The sequence below is a fragment of the Gopherus flavomarginatus genome, chromosome 4 (assembly GCF_025201925.1).
Source record: "Gopherus flavomarginatus isolate rGopFla2 chromosome 4, rGopFla2.mat.asm, whole genome shotgun sequence".
NCBI classification, from domain to species: Eukaryota; Metazoa; Chordata; order Testudines; family Testudinidae; genus Gopherus; species Gopherus flavomarginatus.
Genome location: NC_066620.1, coordinates 98,913,488 through 98,936,785, shown reverse-complemented (window position 1 = coordinate 98,936,785; position 23,298 = coordinate 98,913,488). Strand labels below are relative to the sequence as shown.

At 39.6% G+C, this 23,298-nt stretch overlaps 1 protein-coding gene across 4 annotated transcripts in view; it reads left to right on the top strand.

Moving 5' to 3' along the window:
• The window catches only part of SCAF8 (SR-related CTD associated factor 8), a 243,793-nt gene that overhangs the window by 49,568 nt on the left and 170,927 nt on the right, over window positions 1–23,298 (top strand). For 3 of the 4 annotated variants that reach the window (XM_050949431.1, XM_050949430.1, XM_050949429.1), the window contains exons 7-13: window positions 2,498–2,674; window positions 9,687–9,766; window positions 11,467–11,584; window positions 14,946–15,077; window positions 15,213–15,325; window positions 18,191–18,384; window positions 22,341–22,441. In XM_050949431.1, the coding sequence (XP_050805388.1) occupies window positions 2,498–2,674; window positions 9,687–9,766; window positions 11,467–11,584; window positions 14,946–15,077; window positions 15,213–15,325; window positions 18,191–18,384; window positions 22,341–22,441 (915 nt within the window). The remainder of the gene's footprint in view (window positions 1–2,497; window positions 2,675–9,686; window positions 9,767–11,466; window positions 11,585–14,945; window positions 15,078–15,212; window positions 15,326–18,190; window positions 18,385–22,340; window positions 22,442–23,298) is intronic. The other variant, XM_050949432.1, reaches the window with a different exon arrangement.

Here is a 23,298-nt window from a genome sequence, read left to right as displayed (position 1 = left end):
TAACATTAATATATAGAGGAAGGGAAAACGAGGTCTTGGGTAGTTAGATGGTTCCTTCTTTCACATTTTAGGACTGTATTTTGTGGATGAGAGAGGAGAATGTGTGACTCCGTTTATGGTGGCACATATGGGTAAGATGAGAGTGTAGAAATAAATAGTAAAAGGAGAGAGAGATGGTACCCAGGAGGAGTATAGAGACAGGCAGGATGGCAACCAATCATCCAAGATTTTCCCATTCTAGGGCTTCCTCCTCAGCTTCTTCAGTTTGATTCCTGCCTCACTCAAAGCAACACACAAGAAGTTGACATCAAATGGTGTCTAGACATGTGCATAGTCTCTTAAACACACACATGCAGAAAAGAGAACACATCAGCTATATCCCTTGCAGTCGGTTCTTTCCCCTGAGTGCCTTAAGAAATTTTCTGCTCTGATTGAACAAAGCCTCCTCCCTGTTAGTGGAATAAAGCAGTGGCAGAAGTGCTTTGTGGCCTATGACAAATTTCACTAAAAGGGGAGACAAACTCGTTTTCAGCGGCAGAGGCTCTCTACAAAGTATTAGTGGAGCAAGGCATCAGTTCATGAATTTTTGTGAGGTTATATAGACTTCCTAGTGGCACTTAGTAACAAAGGGTCACCATCTTCAGGAAGGATGACACCAGGGAGAAAGAATCTGACTATCCCACTCATCAGCTTGAATCTTTAGCCAGCTGAAGGTTGAACCCTAAGGAAAACTGAGGCTTACAAACTAAGTTCACTAGGAGTAAGATGTTTGACAAAAACCTTTTGTATGAAATCTAAGATAGTTGAGATTCCAGTTCATCCAGCTGGGAAAAAACCCTCTGTCCTGCATTATGTAGGAGAAAATTCCCACATCAGAATTAAGGTGAGAGAAATCAAAAAGGAGTACTCTGGCCTCCTGAGGTCAGTACGGGCTGGACCGCTCAAACAGAGATGCCCAACCCCTTCAGGGTTACTGAACAAGATCTAGAGACTTTAGGTTACTGGGGTCTTATCTCATGAAAGTATTGAAGCACCTGCTCCTTCTAGTCTGAGGTTATCTTGGTGAGAGCCTCGTTCCATATGAGTGAGCTTCTTTCCCCTTTGCACTAGCAAGGTAGATAGGTACTATCTGAGGGGAGCTTCTTCACTCGGTAGATTTTGTAGTTCTTTGCCCTGAAGGCACTTTTCAGGTAGTAGTAATTTTATTTCGGAAGACTCTTCATGTTTTCCTGTAGTCCTCCATATTTAGAATTCTGTAGTGGTACATCTATCATAGATTTTTTTCAAAAGTCACAGCTTCTTTTCACCTAAATATGACACCTCCCTTTAGAGTTTGTCCCAATCTTAAACCAGGAACAGACATTTTTGACACACCTTGGATCTCAGGAAGGTCCTCATAGTGTACTTAGTCTAGAAACCTTCAGAGAAACAGAACCCCATGTATCATCCTCTTTTACAGCTCAAGATATCTTGTTATATTATGGCCAAATGATTAAAGTCCGGTTTCCAGGAGATTTATATGACTGTGGAAGTTCCTTGTCCATTGAGATTTGTACCCATCCCAGCAGAGTCATGGACATCTGGGCTGCAGAGGGAAGGCGTCAATAGAAAAGATTTGCAGATTTTCCTGTACTTCTTGTTTTTTAAACTGCTCATTGTCTGTTTAATGTGCAGGTGCCGCCCTTAGCTGCAGAGTGTTTGGACCACTTCGGTCAGGAGAGTTGATGGAGTCCTTTAGGGTTCTTGTTCCTCTTATTACCCATCTTGTGCGTTCAGGCTCCCTCTTCTGAGTCAATCATGAGTCTCCTGTTCTCCCTTCCTAGAGTGTTTTCTCATAGAATACTGCTGTACAGAACCCAGTATCTGTCCTGTCACAAGATAAGCCACAAAAAGACAAATTACATTCCCATTTACTGGCTAATTTGCCTTTTGTGGCTTGGTTGAGACAGTGCAAACTCCTCCCACTGTTAGACTTGCCAAGCCCAAGCTTCAACATGAGACTTGCCTTGTAGGCAATATAGATACCCAAGTACAAAGCCTTGATGTAGACATGCTGCACCAGCATAAAATGGAGTTTGTACCAGTGTAACTTACTCTGCATCAGTGTAGCTACATTGGTACAACTTTTCCTAATCTAGATGGGTTCTTAAAAGGGTAGAGCAGGCTAACAGATTATTTTACAGATCAGAAGGAATTAAACTGGAGAAGCAGAAGAGGGAACCCTAGAAAGCAGAAAAATCCTGGATTGTGATTGGTTGTCGTCTGCCTGTCAGCAAATTAGGAGGTGGAACCTCATGTCTACAGTATCTTGTCTGAGCTGCAGAAAACAAATTAGCCAGTAAATGGGAATATAATTTGCTGTAACCACCAACAGACTGAACTGAAATTATAGCCCTGAATAGATACACTGCACTAGTGAGATCTTTATTCATGAGAAGGGCAAAAAGCTAGCTAAGTTATTTTTTTGTGAATGTAGTTATCGCTTTCTTTCTTCCAGCTTCAGCAGTTAATACAGACACTGCAAATACAACAACAGAAGCCACAGCCTTCACTACTTCAAGCGCTGGATGCTGGCCTTGTCGTTCAGTTACAGGCCCTCACAGCACAACTTACAGCTGCAGCTGCTGCCGCCAACACACTTAATCCACTGGAACAGAATGTCTCTTTTAACAAGGTAGAAGTTGGAGGTTTGAAGTAATGCACTTACTGTTTATATTTAAAGTCTTCACGTGGGTTGTGTCTCTATCTTTAGTGACTTCTTAAGAAGTGCATGACTGTGCTACAGAATAGTTTTTTGCACATAAGTTTTTCAAAATACAAAAATTATTTTCTTCAGAGACAGTTATACAGATACATAAATGATGTATTTTGTATAATTTAAGGGCAAAAGATATTTTTCAGAAGGCTAGAGTTAATTTCCATTAGTAAAGCAAAGTCAATGTTGTATTTCCTTCTATAATTGTGTAGAAGGAGAATCTGAATTAATGAGTTTGAAGATAATCTGCCCAAAAAGGAAGGTTGAGCTTATATGTTTTTGCCTTCTCCCCTCACCCTTCTTTTATGGCATACAAAGAAAGTCTGAAAGGTTTTCTCAGGGGAAAAAATACTGTAGAAATTCAGGTCTTATGTACCCTAGTTTTCCAATAAGACTATAGATCACTTGGAGAATCAGTAGGTTTGTTACATCATAAATACCGAAGGAAATAACTATAATTGAACTTCAAAGTTTAACTATAATTGAACCACAAATACAATCAAGTTTACATTCTTAGCCCGAGGATCATATGAAAGCTAGCCCTGTGACACCTAAACGTTAGAGAGGGATTTTGTTTTTAAAGGGACAAACCTAATCAAAAAGACCCCAAAAGTGAGGAAATTAAAATCCTTAGACATACTACGGAGATTATGTAAGTATGCTGAATAGAGCACAGAAAGCATACCCTTTTTTCTAAAGAGGGAAGCCAAGAAGAAAACAATTGAATGGCAAGGTAGATGAGCATACAGTAAACTATGGCAATGGTAAAATGTAATGTTAAGAAGGTTTGGAGGAAATTTGGAGATGAAATAACCAAAGACATAAAAACAAGTTATTTCAGTATATAAAAAGCAGGAAGTCTGTGAGAGGATAGTCTCTACTGGATTATTAGGGAGGATAAGGATGTAGAGAAGCTGAATTATCTTTTCATCAGTCTTCAACACAGAGGATGTTGGGAGCTACCTATTCCAGACCATCTCTTTCCAAATAATTAGCAGAAAGAATCCCCAGACAAGAGTGAAGCAGTGATGATATCTTATAAGTCTGTGGTAATTTGAGTGTAGGCAGCTATGACTAAACCAGACTTTGACATGGCTGACCTAAACCAGAGTTTTGCCTTAGCAAAGAGATGTTAGGCTTTGTCAGGCATTGCTCAATTGCTCTTTCCTAGAGTGTCTATAGCATCTGTAAGGATAGAATGGTGGTAGGTGTAGTGTTGGGGCTTCACCGTTTAGTTTACATTGTAGAGATGGTGATACCTTAACTCCTAATTTCTGTTTTCTGAAGTGGGGTGTGTTACTCTAACTCTTCATTTCCTAGTTTTCAGAAGTTTGAGTCTAGCTAAAATACATTCAGGATAGGCATGAGACACCACAGGGCAACTTTAAATTTATGTATCATTTAAACCTTTTGAACAAATGACCAAAATGCTTGAGTATGAGTCATGCCGTAACTGCTTACTAGAATCTTTTCATCTTCCCTCTAATTAATGTTAATTTCCTTTACAATACTTTTAAAATGAAATCAGTCTGACTGCAAATTCTTTGAGATTAGGACTACCTTTTCATTCTGTGTTATAAAGTACCTAGCACGTTATCTGGTCCATGACTGAGGTTCTTAGGTGCTACAATAATACAATTAATGAGTAAATCCCAAATGGCTGAGATGAGTTTGGGAAGGATTAGCTCTTCAGGTGTGCACCAAAAAGTCATCAGAATGGGTGATTTTTGTAAACAGATAATTTGTGTATGGGGAGGGAGCTGTATCCCTGGAACCACTTGCTCAGGTGGCCCAAATTTAGACCACCCTCCCTGCATCCCCAGGAGATGCATCAAATTTCAAGACAAAACTGAATTTGGTACATACATTTTAAAGCACCTAGAATAATGGTCTTCTAGTAGTAAGTGATTTTCAGCCTTAACTAAGATGAGGCACTGTGTCAGAAAGGTAGGTACTGGAACAAAATGATAAATTAAATAGGGCCAAATTACCAGCACCGGATAGTATTCATCCAAAAGTTGTTAACAGAATATTCAATCTCTTAGTCTCCGCAGAGGGTTGGAGGGTAACATATTTTTATATCTATCTTTAAAAAAAAACTTTACCTAATATTAATTATGGCAATTATAGACCCATGATCTTTAGTTTAACAAGAAAAATAAAAAATGAAGTGAAATATGAGATAGGATCAAATTACACAGCATCTGTGTAGTAAATTATGCTTATAGAACTTTGAGTGTCGTCAAAATGGTAATGAAGGAGAACCACATGAAATATTTATCTGGACTTTCAGAAAACCTACTGCTGCTATGCTGAGTAGCATCCTTGTGGGCAGTCTACTTTAGGTGCGCTTGCACCCAGGCGCCTTTAATCAGAGAATTTTGGTGGTAGTGCCTGTTCATCCTGCACATGTGCCCTGCATCCTTGTGCCCTGTACCAAACTGCATGGGTGAACCATCCTCAGTTCCTTCTCAGTCGTCTTCAGTCTGAGATGGAGTCTAGCATATGCATGTTTGCTCTGTACTTGTTGACCTCTTTTATTAATGTTTAGCTATATAGTTAGCTAGTAGAGTAGAATTTAGTGCCTTATATTTGGAACATTTGTTCCTTTTTTTTCCTTTTCTGGGAGAAAATTTGTTTTTCTTTTCCCCTCTTTCAGGGTTAGAATAATGTTTTTCTTCTGTCAGAGATGGAGCGCTCCCTGAACTTTAAAGGTGCCTCTTGTGTTGAAGAGCAGTCCGCGTTAGTACAGACATGCCTACTGCATTCATTGTTTGCGAGACTCTCACGTTCCATGCAAGTATAAAATCTGCTCATCCTTTGCAGGAAGAGCCTATAAAAACAGGGAAATGAAGTATAGACTTTTAATGATGGAGCAAGGTTTAAGACCAGCTTTAGACCCCTGGTCAGGGAAACCCCCTGTACAGGGACCTTCCATGTCTGTCAGTGCCCTGTCTTCATTGAGACCATGGTCATCAGAAGCTTTGAAGGGGGAAGATGACACTGAAACCCAGGTCTCCAACATTCTTCATGATTGAGATACCGATAACTGTGCCACTGGTACTGAGAGCTTCCTACTCTTCAGTATATGGAAGGCGATAAGAGGAGTGAAACATCAGAGTATTCTTTTTTAAAGAAGATACGGTCACCGGAGACATCAGTCCCTCAGAGGCGTGCTGGTGAGGCTCTGGGTACTTTGGGTATTGTGGAGCACACTAAGACTTCATCTGAGCCCCATACCTCTGGGATAAAGAGCTCCGTACTGAAGATGACTGTTTCCTGGAGATCAGCTTCAGTGCAGCCCTTGACCCCCTCAGTACCAGCCTCAGTGCCTGTCATGGCCTCTGCAATGTCATCGGCACTGATACTGAGTTCTCTTGTATTTCCAGTAGCGCAGGAATTCTAGTACCCAAGGAAGCTTGCGGTGCCGAGTGAACCTGAATCTCCACTCCTTGCAACATCCGGACACCTCTCAGTATCAAGGTCTGCTGGGCCACCAACTGCTCATGTTTATGGGAGACCTGCCTCTTCTCCTTCATCTCTCCACTGGGTTGGGGGAAAAGGGGAGTTGTCACATCATTTACCGTATATGAGGATCATTCCGACTCAGACGCTGAACTTTTGATTCAAGGATCTCCCAATTTATTCTGGGAGATGTTGTTCTGTGTTGCAGACAAATGCAACAAAGTCCAGGCACCAGACCGTTGCTTTCCTTGGGAGGACAGGTGCTGAATTTCCCACCCTCGCCTCCACTCCCACCTCCACACATTGTAGTCTTCTCCATTGGGCTTGTTGGGATCCATGGGCAATGTATCAGCAACAATTTTGAGGGACCTCAACTCAGTCCCACAGGGAACACAAAAGACTTAATTCTCTGGTACCTGCCATCCATCCTCCCCATTCTGTGAGCCTTTTGAGGAGAAAGATGCAAGATCTGACAAGGAGGTTACCCACTTACAGACAGCTTACAAACACCTGATAAGGCAGTAATGCCACCACTGCCATCATTAGCTGATGACTTCAGGCAATTTCAGGACCCGATGAAGTGTGTTGCGGACATCTTGCAGAGTCCCCTATAAGCAGTCCAGGATTCCCATCACAAGCTCCTAGGCATATTGCCCATCTCTACCTCAGCGTGGGTGACATTGCCAATTAATGAAGCCCTCCTTGAGCCAGCCAAGTCTATCTGGTAAACTCCCCTTTCTCCCCCACCGCCATGTAAGAGAGCTGATTTAAAAAAAAAAAAATACTAATCCCAGCCAGGGATTCTGAGTTTTTATTCTTTCACCCAGCACCAAACTCTCTGGTCGTGTACACAGCGAAAGGGGCAGGCAGCATACCCAAAAGGCGAACCCTTATAATAAAGACAAGAAACATCTGGTCATAAGAGAGACAATCAATTGTGGAGGATTTACTTTTCAACGTTTAGAAGTCTTTTGCAGATTCCACAGACACTTCACACCCTAAAAGACTCTAGGGCAACACTTTGGTCTTTAAAGTTATACACACCTGTGAATAGTGAAAATTTAGCGAATCTCAGTTGGCACAAAGATCCCACCCTATTCAATTTTCCACCTTCCGTAGAACACCAGATATCAAGATTTTCAAAGAAAAAGCCTACAACTACCATGGCTCTGTCATCTCAGCTTTCAGTGTCTTCAAATGCCAGTTTCGATGTTTTGGTTGAGAGTCCAGACCACCCAATGACCAGATTGTCTCAGCTGCATGGCACAACCTCCATTCTTCAATTTTGGTGCCTCTTTTCTCTATTTCGTGAAGCATGGGCGGCTATGATGTTAGACAGATGGGTATTGGAGGCCACTTTTTTGGATTATGCTATCCAGTTTATCGGCATCCAACCCCCTTTCCCTGTCTCTACTCAGAAATGCCTCTCATGATCTATTGTTTACACACAAGATCTCATCCCTTTTAGGTCTAGGAACCATAGATACCTGAGATCTGCCACTCAGTCTAGTACCAGTATCGATGGCATCTCATTCCCTCTGTTGGCAGATATTCTTTCCTACATGTCGGATTTAGAGGAATATGACTATCTATAAGCGGCAATCCTTTCTTGACCAGCAAGAAGAATTTAATATTTCTCAACTTTTCCTGGGATTTGATCATCTCACTTGTTTCACCAACTGATGATTTCATATTGTTCCAGAATTTGCTGGGACATATGGTGGCAACTCCACAAATGAAAATTAAAACTGTCCAAGAAAAGACTTACTCGCAGTTCCAACACCCAGGAATCCAAGAATACAGTGACATTCTGTATTTTGTTAATGATGGGCTACTGAAGTTTACCAAACATCATCCTTGCCCAGGGTAAACTAGATTCCATAACTTAGATGTCAAGAAGGCCTTGACATTTTATTTGGTAGAAATGAGGGCTTGATCCCTTTACATTAAGGCTATTTTATACTGCACTTATACCCAAGGAAACTTAGTGCAAATGAGAACACTAGATGGGGGAGGGCTTTGAGTTACTATAGAGTATCTGCCTAGGCGGGCTTGCCCACATGTTCATGGTCTAACTGATCGCCATATTTGGGGTTGGGAAGGAATTTTCCCCCAAGTCAAGATTGGCAGAGACCTGGGGGGGTTTTCCTTCCTCTGCAGGATGGGGCCCGGGTCACTTGCAGGTTTAAACTAAATGTTGAATTCTCTGTAACTTGAAGTCTTTAAACCATGATTTGAGGACTTCAGTAACTCAGCCAGAGTTTTCAGGAGTGGACGAGGTACTGTGGTCTATGTGCAGGAGGTCAGACTTAGATGATCATGATGTCCCTTCTGACCTTAGTCTATGAGAATCAGGACCTCAAGCATTTAGGAATTGAGCAAGACTTCTTGTAGCCTTTGGAGACCTATGTAAAGGGAATGCCATTTACATTTAGTGCCTGTCTTAAGTGGATTAGGCTGTGCACCAAGACGTATATGTTGTACCTTTACCATGGCTAAGGTGTCATCAGTGGCCTTATATAATGTTTTATATAATGTTTTCTTCATATATAATGAAGAATGTTATATTCTGTAATGTTTTCTTCATTGAAATCTACAGAGTTGCTTCCTGGAGTTCTATACACACATTTGCACATCGCTACTCTTTTTACTTCTAAATCTGATGCTCACTTTGGGAAAGTAGTTCAGTAGAATCCTTGCTTAATAAGAGCCGTATAGCCAGCCTTTTTTAGAGGTTTGTATTGTTTGCTAGACTCCCATAATTTAGAATAAGCAGAGGCCACCCTGTGGAAGAAAAAACGCTATTTACACATGTTAACTAGTTACTTAAGATTACATCCTCTGTGTACCTCTTTACCATCTCCCCTCTCTAAATTCCGCTTTCGTAAGACTTGTTTAGCAGAAGGAATTGAGGAGGTTGGTGATACAACTTTTGCTGAATGTTCAGTGCTGAGAGAGGGCATTTGTGAGGTACTGCAAGTGCAGAGACAACACTCTTGAAGAACTACTGCAGTTTCCCAGGCAAATAACTTGTGTTTCTTAATCTATATATTTTGTTCGTATCTTTGATTTCCCCCTCCCTTTAAAATTAAATCATTATTGAAAGAAAATAATATTCTAATTCTTTGAACATCCTCAAGCAGTATCTAACAGGTAATTCTTCTTCAATGTCCCGTTTGATGTTGGCATTGGCCATAGTAATTGGCTGACTGCTAAAGGAATAAGCACGCACACACACAGGTTATATATAATGTTTTAACTCAGGAGAGTAGTCATTTATTTAGTGTTGGGCAGCACATGTTCTTGGATTAACAACTAAGCGTTTTCTGTTTAAAAGAATGGTCTGCTTTCCTACATTAAGTCATTGCAGACTTCCTGTTTTTAGATTACTAAGTATTTTGTATGGCTTGGTAGGGAACATGTTATAAAATATGCTCTTTCTAATGCTTGATTCGTTTTCTCCTAGAAGCTGATGGACAGGTTTGATTTTGTGGAAGAGCCTGACCTCAGTGAAGAGCCTAAAAAGGAAACTTCCACTTCCCAACTGTAAGATCAGGTTACATTCCTTTTAAATTGGATTAATTTAATCATTTTTCATATTAAACAGTACAGAGGTTGAACATTCACTGTGAAAAGTAGACCAACTGTCTGGTCCTTCAGAATATGTAAACTACTATACTGGAGCAGTGGTTACAGAGAACAATTTACATGAATTTGAATGATAGACATGTATATGTTTTAAATGTTTAATACAACATCTCTACCATTGCATGAGAACCCTTCAGCTGGATGCCTACCATTTTAAAAAAGAAAGAGTGAGAGTTTGGTCTGAAGATAACGCTCTACTTAGATACAAAATTCTGCAAATTTTATTTGTTAAAATAATGCAATATAATCACACCAGTTTCAGTTATTTTGGTAAGTTATTTAAACTACAATACTGAAAAAAGTCTCTAACTATTCAGCATCTTCTAAACACATGAAAGTTAAATTGCAAATACTTGGTAACTAATACTCTGCATTTCAGTTATAATGCTGGATTTTCATTTAAATTAAATTATAGAACACCAACAGGGGGAAAAAAAAGGTAGAATGTCATTTTAAATTACTCAGACTTTCACACATGAAACTCATACAGTTTTGCTAATCATTATCTGAACATAGCTGGTACTTTGGGAAATGCTTAGTTCTGATTGTCCTGACATTTTATTGACTGCTTGGTAAATGTTTTATTTGCCCTCAAAAGTCTTTTTTTTTTTTTTTAATGGATAAGTAAAAATCTAACCCCACTGTGCTGCTTTGGCACAGGGAAAAAGTGAGAAAGCGCATAGATCTTCCTAGCTGATTCCCTTACTGTCATTCATTTAGGCTTTACTTCACTCTGACAATGTAGGGGCCTTAAAACTTTTACAGATTTTTATGCTCCTGGGGGAATTGACTGAGAATGGGAACAGTTAACTAACAATAGAATAATTAACAATGTTACTATGCAGACAGGTTGCTACGTTTCTGCCTCAGAGAATGAGATCAATTAACCATCAAAAAGGAACATTAACAAAATGTGGTGGTTTTTTAAAAAAGCTATTTTTTTAAAGTTAATAACAAACAATTTTCAGTAACATGATACTACTATTTAATTAAGTATATTTTCAATTCTTAAGAAGTTTCTACTAGGCAGGGAGGCTGCTACACTTCTGCCTCAGGGACAGAGCCTTCCTCCAGCATAACAAAAAGACCTACTCTCTTCCACGCCTCTGGAGCAGCAGTATTAATAAAGAGGGACAGAGTCCCTCTTGCTTGTTGACCAGCCTCGCCCCTATGGTGGTCAAAGTTTCTCCTGCAGGCACGCACACTGAGCCCCTCTCCCGATGCATGCATTGCGTCTTTGAAGCTGCTTCAGGCATGCTGAACAGACCTGTCGCCTGGGCTGCCAGGAAAGAGACATCCCCCACAGATTTTGTTTGTGGTTTTCTGCATTTAGGAGAGGGCATAGAAATATGCAGTCCATATGAATTCTGCGCCCCCATATGGGCACAGAATTCTGTCAGAAGTAATTTAGAGAACAATCTTATATTTTGCTCTGAGGCATAATAATTGTAACTAAGGAGTGTGTGTTACTAAGTTGTTCATTTGTTTGAAAATGTATGTAGCTTGCTACTTTTTAAAACACGAAATTTGTTTATTAGGTTACTTAGTCTAAAGAGAAAAACTTCAATGTTAAGGGTTTTTCAATTATTTTATTTTAGGCCTCTAGTATCAGAGTCTGTGAACAACTCACTTTTTCATCAGCTAGCTGAACAACTGCAACAACAAAATTTAGAACATCTCCGACAGCAGCTCCTGGAGCAACAGCAGCCTCAAAAGGTAACTACTCCATCTTGTGGTTATCATAGTAATTGATTCTAGTGTTCTTCCACGTTGGTAAAAATACATACTGTGCTTCAGGACAGGAAACTGTCTCTTCTTCCTAATACTCTTACTCATAATAATGAAACTCTGTCACTGGCTGATTACCTGGGCTAGGCTTGCAAAGTGAAGACTTGGAGTAACTGAAGGCAAAAAACATAAACCAAAGAAAAAAATACAAAACAAATATGAGCTATATATTTTGTGTTTATTAAATTAGGAGAGACTAGTCATCAGCTGACCTGGAGACACACTTCACTTTTGGTTATCCTGTCCACTTCTTAACTAAGAATTTTATTTTTTAAATGATTTCACTTCTTTCATGGAGGGCTGGAAAGATGGCATGCTGCCCTGGCTTGAAAGAAAAAGAGGGATAGTTAAGTTCACTTCATTTACTATCTGTATCATATTAAGTCATGCACAAATCAAGAACATTCCCCGTTCAGAGAAGGACCTAAACTTTGAGTGGATGGGCTACTCTCTGATTGGGAAGAGGAGAGAGTAGGTTGCATGCTGCTGCAGCAGGTGAAAGGGGCCTTTTTCAGCTCCTTCCCAAGATCATTCTGGGTCCTAGCAACTGAATGATTTTGATCTCAGCCTGTGTGTGCAACTCAGCAGGCACCATCTGTTGCCCCACTGAGAACTCATGCTCTAGATAGCTCACTCTCATTTTCTAGCTGATGCTGTACATTGACTCTCTCTGTACAGTGGAGTAAAGCTCTGATTCCCTTCTCCCCAAAGCAATGAAAGCTTGCACTATTTAGCAGATACTACTACAGAGGCATATCCCTATGAAGGAGTAATGAAGTTTTTGGTAGCTGTTGATATACATTATCTAGAAGTAATGATTAAAATTCTAGAATAAATATATTGAAAACGTTAGATACCTTCCAGTGAAAGGTGTTGCTCTTGAAAGAGTGAAATTGGGTGAGTTTTAAGAATGAATTATTTTTTGGGGACTGTGAATTTAGCATTTCTAATTCATTCAAGAGTAGGGTGACATATCTCACCACAGGTGTTTACCACCTGCCTCCCTCATTTCCCATGTAATCCTGTGTGCGCTTCCAGCAAGTGCCTCTCATCTGATTAGCATGGGAGAGGGAGTTGCATCTAGTCCTGATTGTAGCTGAGAGGCTCACGCTTCAGCTGGAACATAAAGGAGTTACTCCCAGCATACAGCACGCTGTAAAGAGGACCTTTGATTTTGTGTCCAGGCCCTAGTCACAGAGACTAAGTGAGAAAGCAAGAATAAAATGCAAAGATTGGCGGGGGGAGTAGGAGGGCAAAAAAACATACAGAGGGAGCAAGACATAAAGTAGAAATTGGAAGCAAGGAGCACAGGACAGTTGTGTTTTCTTGATATTGTTTTTCTTAAAACCAGAATGTTGGGTTCAGGAAAAATAATGCAGGGGTTGAGAGGCAAATACATGAAGCAGGAAGGTAATGGGACAATGACATGCTTCAGGAAAACAGGAAGGTAATGTGGAAGAATCTGGGTACTGTTCAACATTCTGCCACTTGATGTCACTAAAAAGTGTAAGGTACAGAGTTTTTAAGCAGAGTGGAAGTATAATGAGAAACTGTTTATATGTTTAAACATCTCTATGTTTCAAAGAATGCTTAAACACCAGAATTCAGTATCCTTTACTTCTGTTTTATCTCTTTGGATATGTAAGACCCACACATCTTTCTAAAGAATACATTTGGTTAGCAGTTTAGAAATTGTCTTCTAATAATTGATGTGACATTTAAAAATAGTCATTACAAGAATCCTAAATTAAAACCTGGAAAATATAAATTCTAAGTTTGTTTTATTTGGAGCTCTCCTTTTGTCAATTTTTAGTTTAGTTTTCATTCCTTTTATGAATAGCCAGTACTGTTAGTACTGGCAGACTCCATCATGGTACCCTGGCAGTTTTTTGGATGCAGTGCATTACTATTATTAATTATAATGATGGTAATAATAATAGCTTCTTCCAATGTCTCAAGAAGAGAAGTAATATTCTATTGCATGTGTCTGCGAAAAAATTGTTATGAAGACAGTTTTTTAGAAAATTTTCTTTCTTTGAACTGAATCTAAAACTATAAAAGTCCTATTTTCTCTTCATGTAGATAGCCATCTGCCTTCTTCAATAAAATTCACATAATCTCACGTCTGATGTAGTTAAATTGGAGAGCTGTTTCCTTTGTTTTTCTAAAATGTGTTAATTCGGTTAAAGGATGTTGTAGGAGAGAATTTTTTTTTCCCAAATGAAATAGACATTTCAAATAGGAAGGTGGTTGTCCAAACCTGCCAGCTTGTACATCCTATATACACATTGTTTGTTGTAAACATTCACTTTAACAAGCCTAAGTTCTAAAGCTAAAATGCAGTAAGTGTTGTTAATTTTTTGTTAATAATTAACAATTTTATAGTTTACATTCTCAAATTAGTGTGATTTGTGACATTTTTCAGATGTAGTTGCGCTGATAGATTTCTTTCTTGTAACTAACATCCTGGCATAAAAATTTTATTAAAGGAAATGTTTGAAATGAAATATACACAGGTTGAGAGGGAAGGTACTGTACATCTGGGGTCAGGCTTGGATTATGGGGGGTTACAGAAACCATTTGCAAGGATGAAAAGATACATACATATCGCATAACTGGCAGCTTCCTGATTTGTCTTGTCTTACTTGTTTTATCTTAAATCTCATACTGGTCCAAAAGGTTGGAATTAAGTGAAGATTTTTAAATTAAATTTAAATTCGTATTGCATTTACATCACAACAAAATAATTAATAATGAAAATGTGTGGTTCTCGATGGAAGTGATTACAATAAGTTATCAATGACTTATGTACCGACAATATTTATATATTTAAAAAGTATATGAATATTTTGATATACGCTTCTTTGTATTGTACAAAATTACTATAGTCCTTCAAGGTATATATTTGTTTTACTTGTAATTAACCAGAATTGTGAAAAAATAGTCATCCTTGATGAACGTTATCTGACTCATTGACTTGATAATGGTATTTTGGGTGGGAACTGAAAACACATTGGCTCTGTTAAAACTCTCTGTGTACTGGAGTACAGCGTGGAATGGAGGAAATCAAGTTCAACTCAAAGTTCTCATAACAGGTTATTACTGCATATTAACTTGATCTGCAGTTACAGAAACGAAGTGGTAAAAATAATCCCAGACACTTGCAAATAAACTCTTTGCAAAAATATTCTGACAGTCATGTCTGTATGTCCTGTGTTGTATCGCACAGTGATATAACATACAATTTGACTTCTGACTTTTTAAAATGTAATATTCATGTCCTGTGCAGGCAAGCCCTGAGGAAAATCAAGAGGGAAATTTTGGATCAGAGCACTCTGCATCACCATCACAAGGGAGTAGCCAACAGCAGTTTTTGGAAGTGGAAACAAACCTAGATGATTCAATGGATATTCAGCAGCAGGTAAAATTTACCATTTCTGAATAAATTACTGAGATTTGAAGGAAAAATTAAACTTCAGAAATTGTTGTATCTGTTTGTATGCCAATGTTTGTTTTGTATATTTTTGCTTATATTTCTCATTGCTTCCATACTTAGGACATGGATATAGATGAAGGACAAGATGTAGTTGAGGAAGAGATCTTTGAACAAGAAGAAAAGAAATCAGCTGTTCGTTCAAGATCAAGAACACACTCAAGATCTCGTTCAAGGTTTCATAATAAACTTATTACTCAATTATAAGCAACTTTATTTTATTCTAAAATACAGAAACAGTGTTATATTATTTGTCGTATCTATGTCATCATTCTGAATTTTTTTGGCTTCCAGCATGGTTATATGTTGCATTGGAATCAAACAAATAGTTTACATTTAAGCATAAGATTAAGTTGTATAGTAACTTAAGACTTTTTTTGATATGGCAATTTATTTTGTTTAGATTTGGATTGCTTAAATTTTCAAGTACCTTCCAGGTAATTCAAATAAGTAGCTAAAAGGATGGACTTTTCCTCAGTAATTCTTATTTTTCTGCTGTAAACTTTACAGTTCTTTTTTTTTCTTGAGGCCAGACTAATGCACTTTTTCTCCTCCACACTAATGGTAGTACATTTATTTTCTCTATACAGTAGTAAAATAAAATGTGACTAATATTTCTAAACATTTAAACAAACACTAAGAAAAATCCATATTACCATATAGAATTGTGATTTTTAGTAGGGCTGTCAAGCAATAAAAAAAATTAATTACGATTAATCGCACTGTTAAACAATGATAGAATGCCATTTATATAAATATTTTTGGATGTTTTCCCATTTTCTAATATATTGATTTCAGTTACAACTCAGAATACAAAGTGTACAGTGCTCACTTTTTTTTATTTATTATAAATATTTGCACTGTAACAATGAGAGTATTTTTTTCAGTTTACTTAATACAAGTACTGTAGTGTAATCTTTATCATGAAAGTTGAACTTACAAATGTAGAGTTATGTACAAAAAGTAACTGCATTCAAAAATAAAACAATGTAAAATTTTAGAGCCTACAAGTCCATTCAGTCCTATTTCTTGTTCAGCCAATCACTCAGACAAACAAGTTTGTTTACATTTGCAGGAAATAATGCTGCCTGCTTCTTGTTTACAGTGTCATCTGATAGTGAGAACAGGTGTTCGCATGGTACTGTTGTAGCCGCCATTGCAAGATATTTGCGTGCCAGATACGCTAAGTATTCATATGTCCCTTCATGCTTCAGCCACCATTCCAGAGGACATTCGTTCATGCTGATGATGGGTTCTGCTCAATAATGATCCAAAGCAGCGCAGATCAACGCATGTTCATTTTCATCATATGAGTCGCATGTCACCAGCAGAATGTTGATTTTCTTTTTTGGTCGTTCAGGATCTGTAGTTTCCACATCGGAGTGTTGCTCTGTTAGGATGTCTGAAAGCATGCTTCCCACCCTCTCTCTCTGATTTTGGAAGGCATTTCAGATTCTTAAATCTTGGGTTGAGTGATGTAGCTATCTCTAGAAATATGATATTGGAACCTTCTTTGTGTTTTGTCAGCTCTGCAGTGAAAGTCTTCTTAAATTAAACCATGTATGCTGTGTCATCATCTGAGACTACCATAACACAAAATATGTTGCAGAATGCAGTCAAAACCATGGAGCAGGAGGCATACAATTCTCGCCCAAGTTCAGTCACAAATTTAGTTAACACACTTTTTTTTAACAAGCATCATAAGCATGTCGTCTGGAATGGTGGCCAAAGCATGAAGGGGCATACAAATGTTTAGCATACCTGGGCATGTAAATACCTTGCAATGCTGGCTACAAAAGTGCCATGTGAATGTCTATTCTCACTTTCAGGTGACATTGCACAAGAGAAGCAGGCAAAATTATCTCCCGTAAATGTAAACAAACTTTTCTCTTAGCGATTGGCTGCACAAGAAGTAGGACTGAGTGTACTTGTATGAGATGAATTGAAAAATACTGTATCTTAAGTACGGTATATACTCGTTCATAACCGAATTATTTTAGTAAAAAAGGGAAGCATCAGTGAAGGGAGTCAGCTTATAGAGAGGGAGATGTGGGACCCAGCCCCTCCCTACCAACAGAGTGCAAGGAGAGGCAGCACATCCAGCAGAGCCAGAAGAGAAGAGATGGGGCCAGAGTGTCTCCTCTTCTGGCCACACTGTTCTCCCCCCAGCCTCCGAAGCAGCTGCCACTCCAGGGCTGGCAGGCTGCAGCCGTGCCGCTCAGCCTGCTGGAGCAGCTCCAGCCGGGCCAGAGACATCCTCCCCTGGCCTCCCCCAAGGTGGGAAGGGATGGTATGGTGAGAGTGTGGGGGTCCTGGGCTAGGGGTGGGGCGGGGAGGGGTTACGTGGGGAAGGGTCATGTGGGGAGGTCCCAGGTTAGGGGTGGGGTTGTGTGTGGGGGGGTGTCACAGGGGTTACTCCCTTGACCTCCAGCTACTTCTCCCTTTCTCCCTCCCCAAAAATTTCCCACCAGTTGCTGTCCTGGCCCATCAGGGTAAGCCGCTGGTGGGCCGGGGCATTTTGTTTATTTAGGTTTACCTCTGTGCCTGTGAACACTCAAGTTAAACAAACTTTCTCGGCGCACCAGCAGCTTATCCTGATGGGCTGGGAGCCAAAGTTTGCCAACTCCTGAATTATAGGGTCAGCTTATGAATGGGTCATAAAAATTTGCAATTTTTACTTCTCCATCTTGGAGGGTTGTCTTATACATGAACCAGTTTATGATCGAGTATATACGGTAATATAAAGTGAGCGCTGTACATTTTTTTATTCTGTTTTGCAGTTGAAGTCAATATATTTGAAAATGTAGAAAAACATCCAAAATATGTAATAAATTTCTATTGGTATTGTATTGTTTAACAATGCGATTAAAACTGCGATTAATCACGAGTAATTTTTTAAATCGCGATTATTTTTTTTGAGTTAATTACATGAATTAACTGCAATTAATTGACAGCCTTAATTTTTAGTAAAACAAAATTAAAAACTGAGTACATCTCTCCCCTGACACCTGTTCAGGGTATTAAATATAAATGTTTTGTAGGTCACCAAGAAAACGGAGGTCTAGGTCACGGTCTGGTTCCCGAAAACGTAAACACAGAAAACGTTCACGCTCAAGATCAAGAGAAAGGAAGCGAAAGTCATCTCGGTCATATTCTAGTGAAAGAAGAGCTAGGGAAAGGGAAAAAGAACGCCAAAAAAAGGGATTGCCTCCTGTCCGATCTAAAACACTAAGTGGTAGGTAACATTTATTTTATGTTTTAATATCTTAATATTCAAGAGAGAGGGGAAAAAGTAGCCGTTTACATTTCTCTCATAAGGAAACAACATTTATATTAAGTACCATTATGACTAATTTTAGTCAAGTAACTGAAATCTCAGATTGTTAATAAATAATTTTATAATTAATCTATAAATATAAATCAATCATTTCATCGTGAAGAAAGAAGAAAGTGGGATTTTGTTCCTTCCAAGATTTTACTCCTGTAAAAATTATGAGCAGTGATACCTGCTCCGTAGACAAAACTATAATGTATTTTCTGTTTAATGTTGAATTTTGCATTTCTTCTAAAATATATAGTCAGATTGACTTGAAAATTGATATATCAGTTCAGGGGACAAGGTAGAATTCGTGATGCAGATTTGAGGTCATTTGATCAATGGGTTCCTGACAGCTGTTCCCCATTCCACCCTATTCTCAAATTATCTATTTCTAAAATATCAGCGTTCTTACCATACTTTTTTGTTGTATATAGGGACTAAATTGGGGTATGTTGGGCTGGATCCACAAGATCCAGCCTGACATTGAGGTGTCCCTGTTAAATTTGTGTGTGCAGCACCAAGAGCAGTATCCAAAATCCCAGTTAGTTCAAAGTTGTTCATCTTTAGTTCTGGTTCTTTGGAGTGCTATTCGAGGCAGCTGTGATCCCTTCAGGGAACACTAGCGTCCTGAAGATGGAGGAAGAAACGGAGGAGGGGAGAAAGAACCTCCCTTACAAAATATCCTTTAGCCAGGAAGAATGTGTACTGGGCTGGGTGCCAGAAACCATGAATTCAAGTGTCTTTGTCCCCTGATAGTCTGGATCACTTTATAACCATTGTTATTAGGTTTGAGCGTATTCTGCTGCTGCATAATTTACAACAGCTTTCTAGTAATAGGAGATGTATACTTCAGAGTCTCAGCTTTCTTTTTCGTAAATGGTCTCTAGATCCTAATGTTTGCAGAGATGATCTTGAAAACATTGGTTTAGTGTAAGCCAATGCAGCATGACCTATCTCAGCCGTCAGACAGTTTGAAACATACACCTAAGAGGTGTAAACTGCTTTTTTCCATTTCAGTCAGGATGTTTAGGAATTCAGCATGCAGATGCCTTACAATTTGTTTTTGTCTTCCTGACCTATGTGTACGTGTCTCTTGTTTTTTGGCTTTCTCCACAAAGAGGCATTAATTAGATTTATAGTGTATATTTCCTGCTCTGTTGAGCTAGGCAGCAGAGATCTAGAGCTGGTGTTCAGCTTTCAGTGAGCAAAGCTTTAGCAGGAGCCGGAAGTGTAGGCTGGTGAGCTGAGTAGCCTGGAGCTCAGTGCAGCAATTGGGGCCTCGGGAGGTGAGTTGCCAACAAAAGAACTGGAACTGGTCAGGTTATTGGAAAGACATGGGAGGCCTGGAACTTTCTCAGGTGGGGAAAAAGTGCAAGGAACCTGAGCTATTATGGGGATTTGGGAATGGTGGGAGGGGTGGAGCTCTGCCAGTGGTAGGAGTAAGTATGGATGAGAGCCAGGGATCTCTTCTTTGCTTACTGGGGAGATAAGATGGACAGGAACCAAAGGACACCTGGAGCTATAGAAAAATTGGCTGAGAAGGCACAGGCCAAGTCTCTTCTTTTGGTAAACATCAGGAGGAAAGATGCTCTTGTGATAAAGAACTGAGGGATTGCCTACGTCTATAACTTCCGTTGACCTGGCTATGTTGCTGAGGAGTGTGAAAAATTCACATTCCTGAGAGACATAATTAAGTCAATCTAAGCCCCAGTCTATATAGCACTAGGTTGATGGAAGAAATCAACCTAGCTAGTGCCTCTGAGAGGTAGATTTACTACAGCGATGGAAAACCCCCTTTTGTCGCTGTAGTAAGTATATACACTACAGCAGCGCAGCTACAACTGTGCCAATGTAGTGTTTCTAATGTAGACTTACCCTCAGGAGACAAAGGGTATTTTGGGGTATAGGAGGGGTAGAGAAAATACACCCATTTTAGGACTTCGTTGTGCTAAGATATTAAACAATACTTCCTATACAAAGAATAGAAAATACTGTCAAATTCTATTGCCAGGTTAAAGTACCACAGCACAGTAAGCACTAAATGTTTGTAAATTAACACTGTTGTAATTCATCAGTGATCAAAGTAAAGTAAAATTTCAGTCCCTAATTAACTCTGTTTAAGGATGAGAAGTTCTTGTTAAAAAATAAAAAATAAAAAGAATCCATTTTTCAAATTATAGAATAGTCACACTCTCTTCAGGCTGATTTCCCCTGGGTTTCTTGTCTTCCATCTGAGAATGTTATTTTCTTTAAACCACATCTTAGCATAGGGGCGGGCAAACTTTTTGGCCTGAGGGCCACATCTGGGTTCCGAAATTGTATGGAGGGCTGGTTAGGAGAGCCTGTGCCTCCCCAAACAGCCAGACCTTACCCTATCGATCCCCCGCCCCGCCCCCCAGCTTCTCACCCCCTGCCAGCCCCCCCAGGACCCCTGCCCCACTCATCCCTCCCTGTCCACCTCAACAACCCTGCCTCTGACTGCCCCCACCCCCACCCCCCTATCCAACCCTCTTATTCCTGACTACCTCCCCCCCTGGACCCCTGTCCCCATCCAACCGCCCCTTTTCCCTGACCACCCCTGGAACCCCTGCCTGACCCCCGCCACTCCATCTACTCCACCCCCGACTGCTCCCCCAGGACCCCTGCCCCCATTCAAACTCCCTGTTCCCTGCCCTCTGACCACCACCCTGAACTCCCCTACCCTCTGTCCAATCCCCTCACCCCCTTACCGCGCTGCCTGGAGCACCGGTGGGAGGCGGCACTACAGCCATGCCGCCCAGAGCACCAGGACAGGCAGCCATGCCGCCCACTGGAGCCAGCCACGCCACCGCGCAGCACAAAACACTGGGTCAGGCCGCGACTCAGGAGCTGCACTGCTGCCCAGAGCATTGTGCCGGTGGCACAGTGAGCTGAGGCTGCGGGGGAGGGGAAGACAACAGGGGAGGGGCTGGGGGCTAGTCTCCCCAGCCAGGAGCTCAGGGACCGGGCAGGACGGTCCTACAGGCCAATGTGGCCTGCAGGCTGTAGTTTGTGCACCTCTATCTTAGAAGTTTGAAGTTTGATTGTTGGCAAATAATTTTTGATAGTCTTCAGTTTAGTACCTGTAACTTGATATGTTATTAATGCTCAGTGAGGGCAAGCAGTCTTGCCTACTTAGCAGAAAATATATATTTTTAAAGTGATGAAGGTATTCATCAAAGCATTATCCAACAATAACTTTCATAAGAAGGTTACTATCAAAACGGATATCAGACATGAGTTAGCTTTCAGATGAATGACTTTTTATATGAAAAATCTTTCTTTGCAGTTTTACACTCAGAAAAGGAAGGAAACTGACCCACTGATCACTTCTTTTTAAATACCAGTTCCAATAATGCTCCTTAACTTTCATTTTTTTGTGTATTCATCTGTTCTATAAATCGTTCTGTAAATCTTCAGATTTATATGTGAGATTGCATGCTCAGTAGAAATATTGCTTGTTAAAAATACTTGGTTCTTTAATGGCTAAATTAGCTGATGATCTACAGTGTGCTTTCATTTCCCTGCCTCTTATGAAGTGCTTGTTTTGAGTTGGTAAAAGTTTCTTAATCTTTCTAAGGCTAGTTTGAATGGAATGTTGTGTTTATTTGTTAGAACAATGGGCAAGGAGTCAAGACTTCTTGACTCTGTTCTCAGCTTCATCACTAATTCGTTTTGTGAATTTGGGCACATCACTTAATCTATGTGGATAAATTTACTTAATCTCTGTTACCTGGGTAAAATATTTATAATTCCTGCCTCAGATTGGTGGTTTAGACTTAATTACTGGATGCAGAATCCAATGTCATGCAAAGTATTGTCATTTTTAATTTATGTAATGTCTCCCTTGACAGTCTGCAGTACTACTCTTTGGGTTGGTCAAGTAGACAAGAAGGCCACACAGCAAGATTTAACTAATTTGTTCGAAGAATTTGGACAAATAGAATCTATTAACGTAAGTGGGCACAGTGTCCTAAATTTTAAAACTGTTTGCATATTACTAATTTAGGAAAGGGTATGCTGTATGGTGCATTTGCCAAGTCTACAATAATATGTACATAATATGTAGGAAAACATGACAGATGTGATGCATGTTGCTTTGAAGAAAATATAAGCTGTATAAACTGAATTACTTGTCTTCTAGAAAAAGAAGTTTTCTTGTAGTTTATTATTATATGCTAGATTTTTCAAAAATGAGTGCCTCTGGTTAGATTCCTAAGTCCTATTTAACCATCTAAATATAGAGTTAGGAACGTACCTTTAGGGATTCATTTTTACAAACCTTGGCCATAATCCTTACCTGTTTATTTCTATTGTATTACAGTTGGCATTTGAGCCACTAAGGAAAAGGCACCCTACCTAGTCAAATGGGTGTGCTGTTTCCCTCAGATTATTCATGGGAACTGTTGTTTTGACTGTTACACTGAAATACTCTATAGGAGAAGAATTTTTAAAAAAAAATTAAATCACAAATATTAGTTACAATACACACATTATAGTACAATATTAGGAAATATTAATGACGAGTGCACCTGGACTGCTACTCCAGTAACTACTTCAAACTATAACAATTTCAGTTGCCTGTCAGACACATGCTGTTGCTTATCGTAACAAAATAATTTATCTCATAAAAAATAAAATGTTCCATTTTGTCACTCACTTTAAAATGTAGTTCTTTTTTGAGTTGTTTACAGAGATTCCACTCTTGATGCATACTCCCCAGGCCCATGAGATTGAATCATTTGAATAGAAGTGTGCATTGGTGCTGTGTCTGCGTCCAACTCCAGGTGAATGGGCAACTGCTTGTTTGTC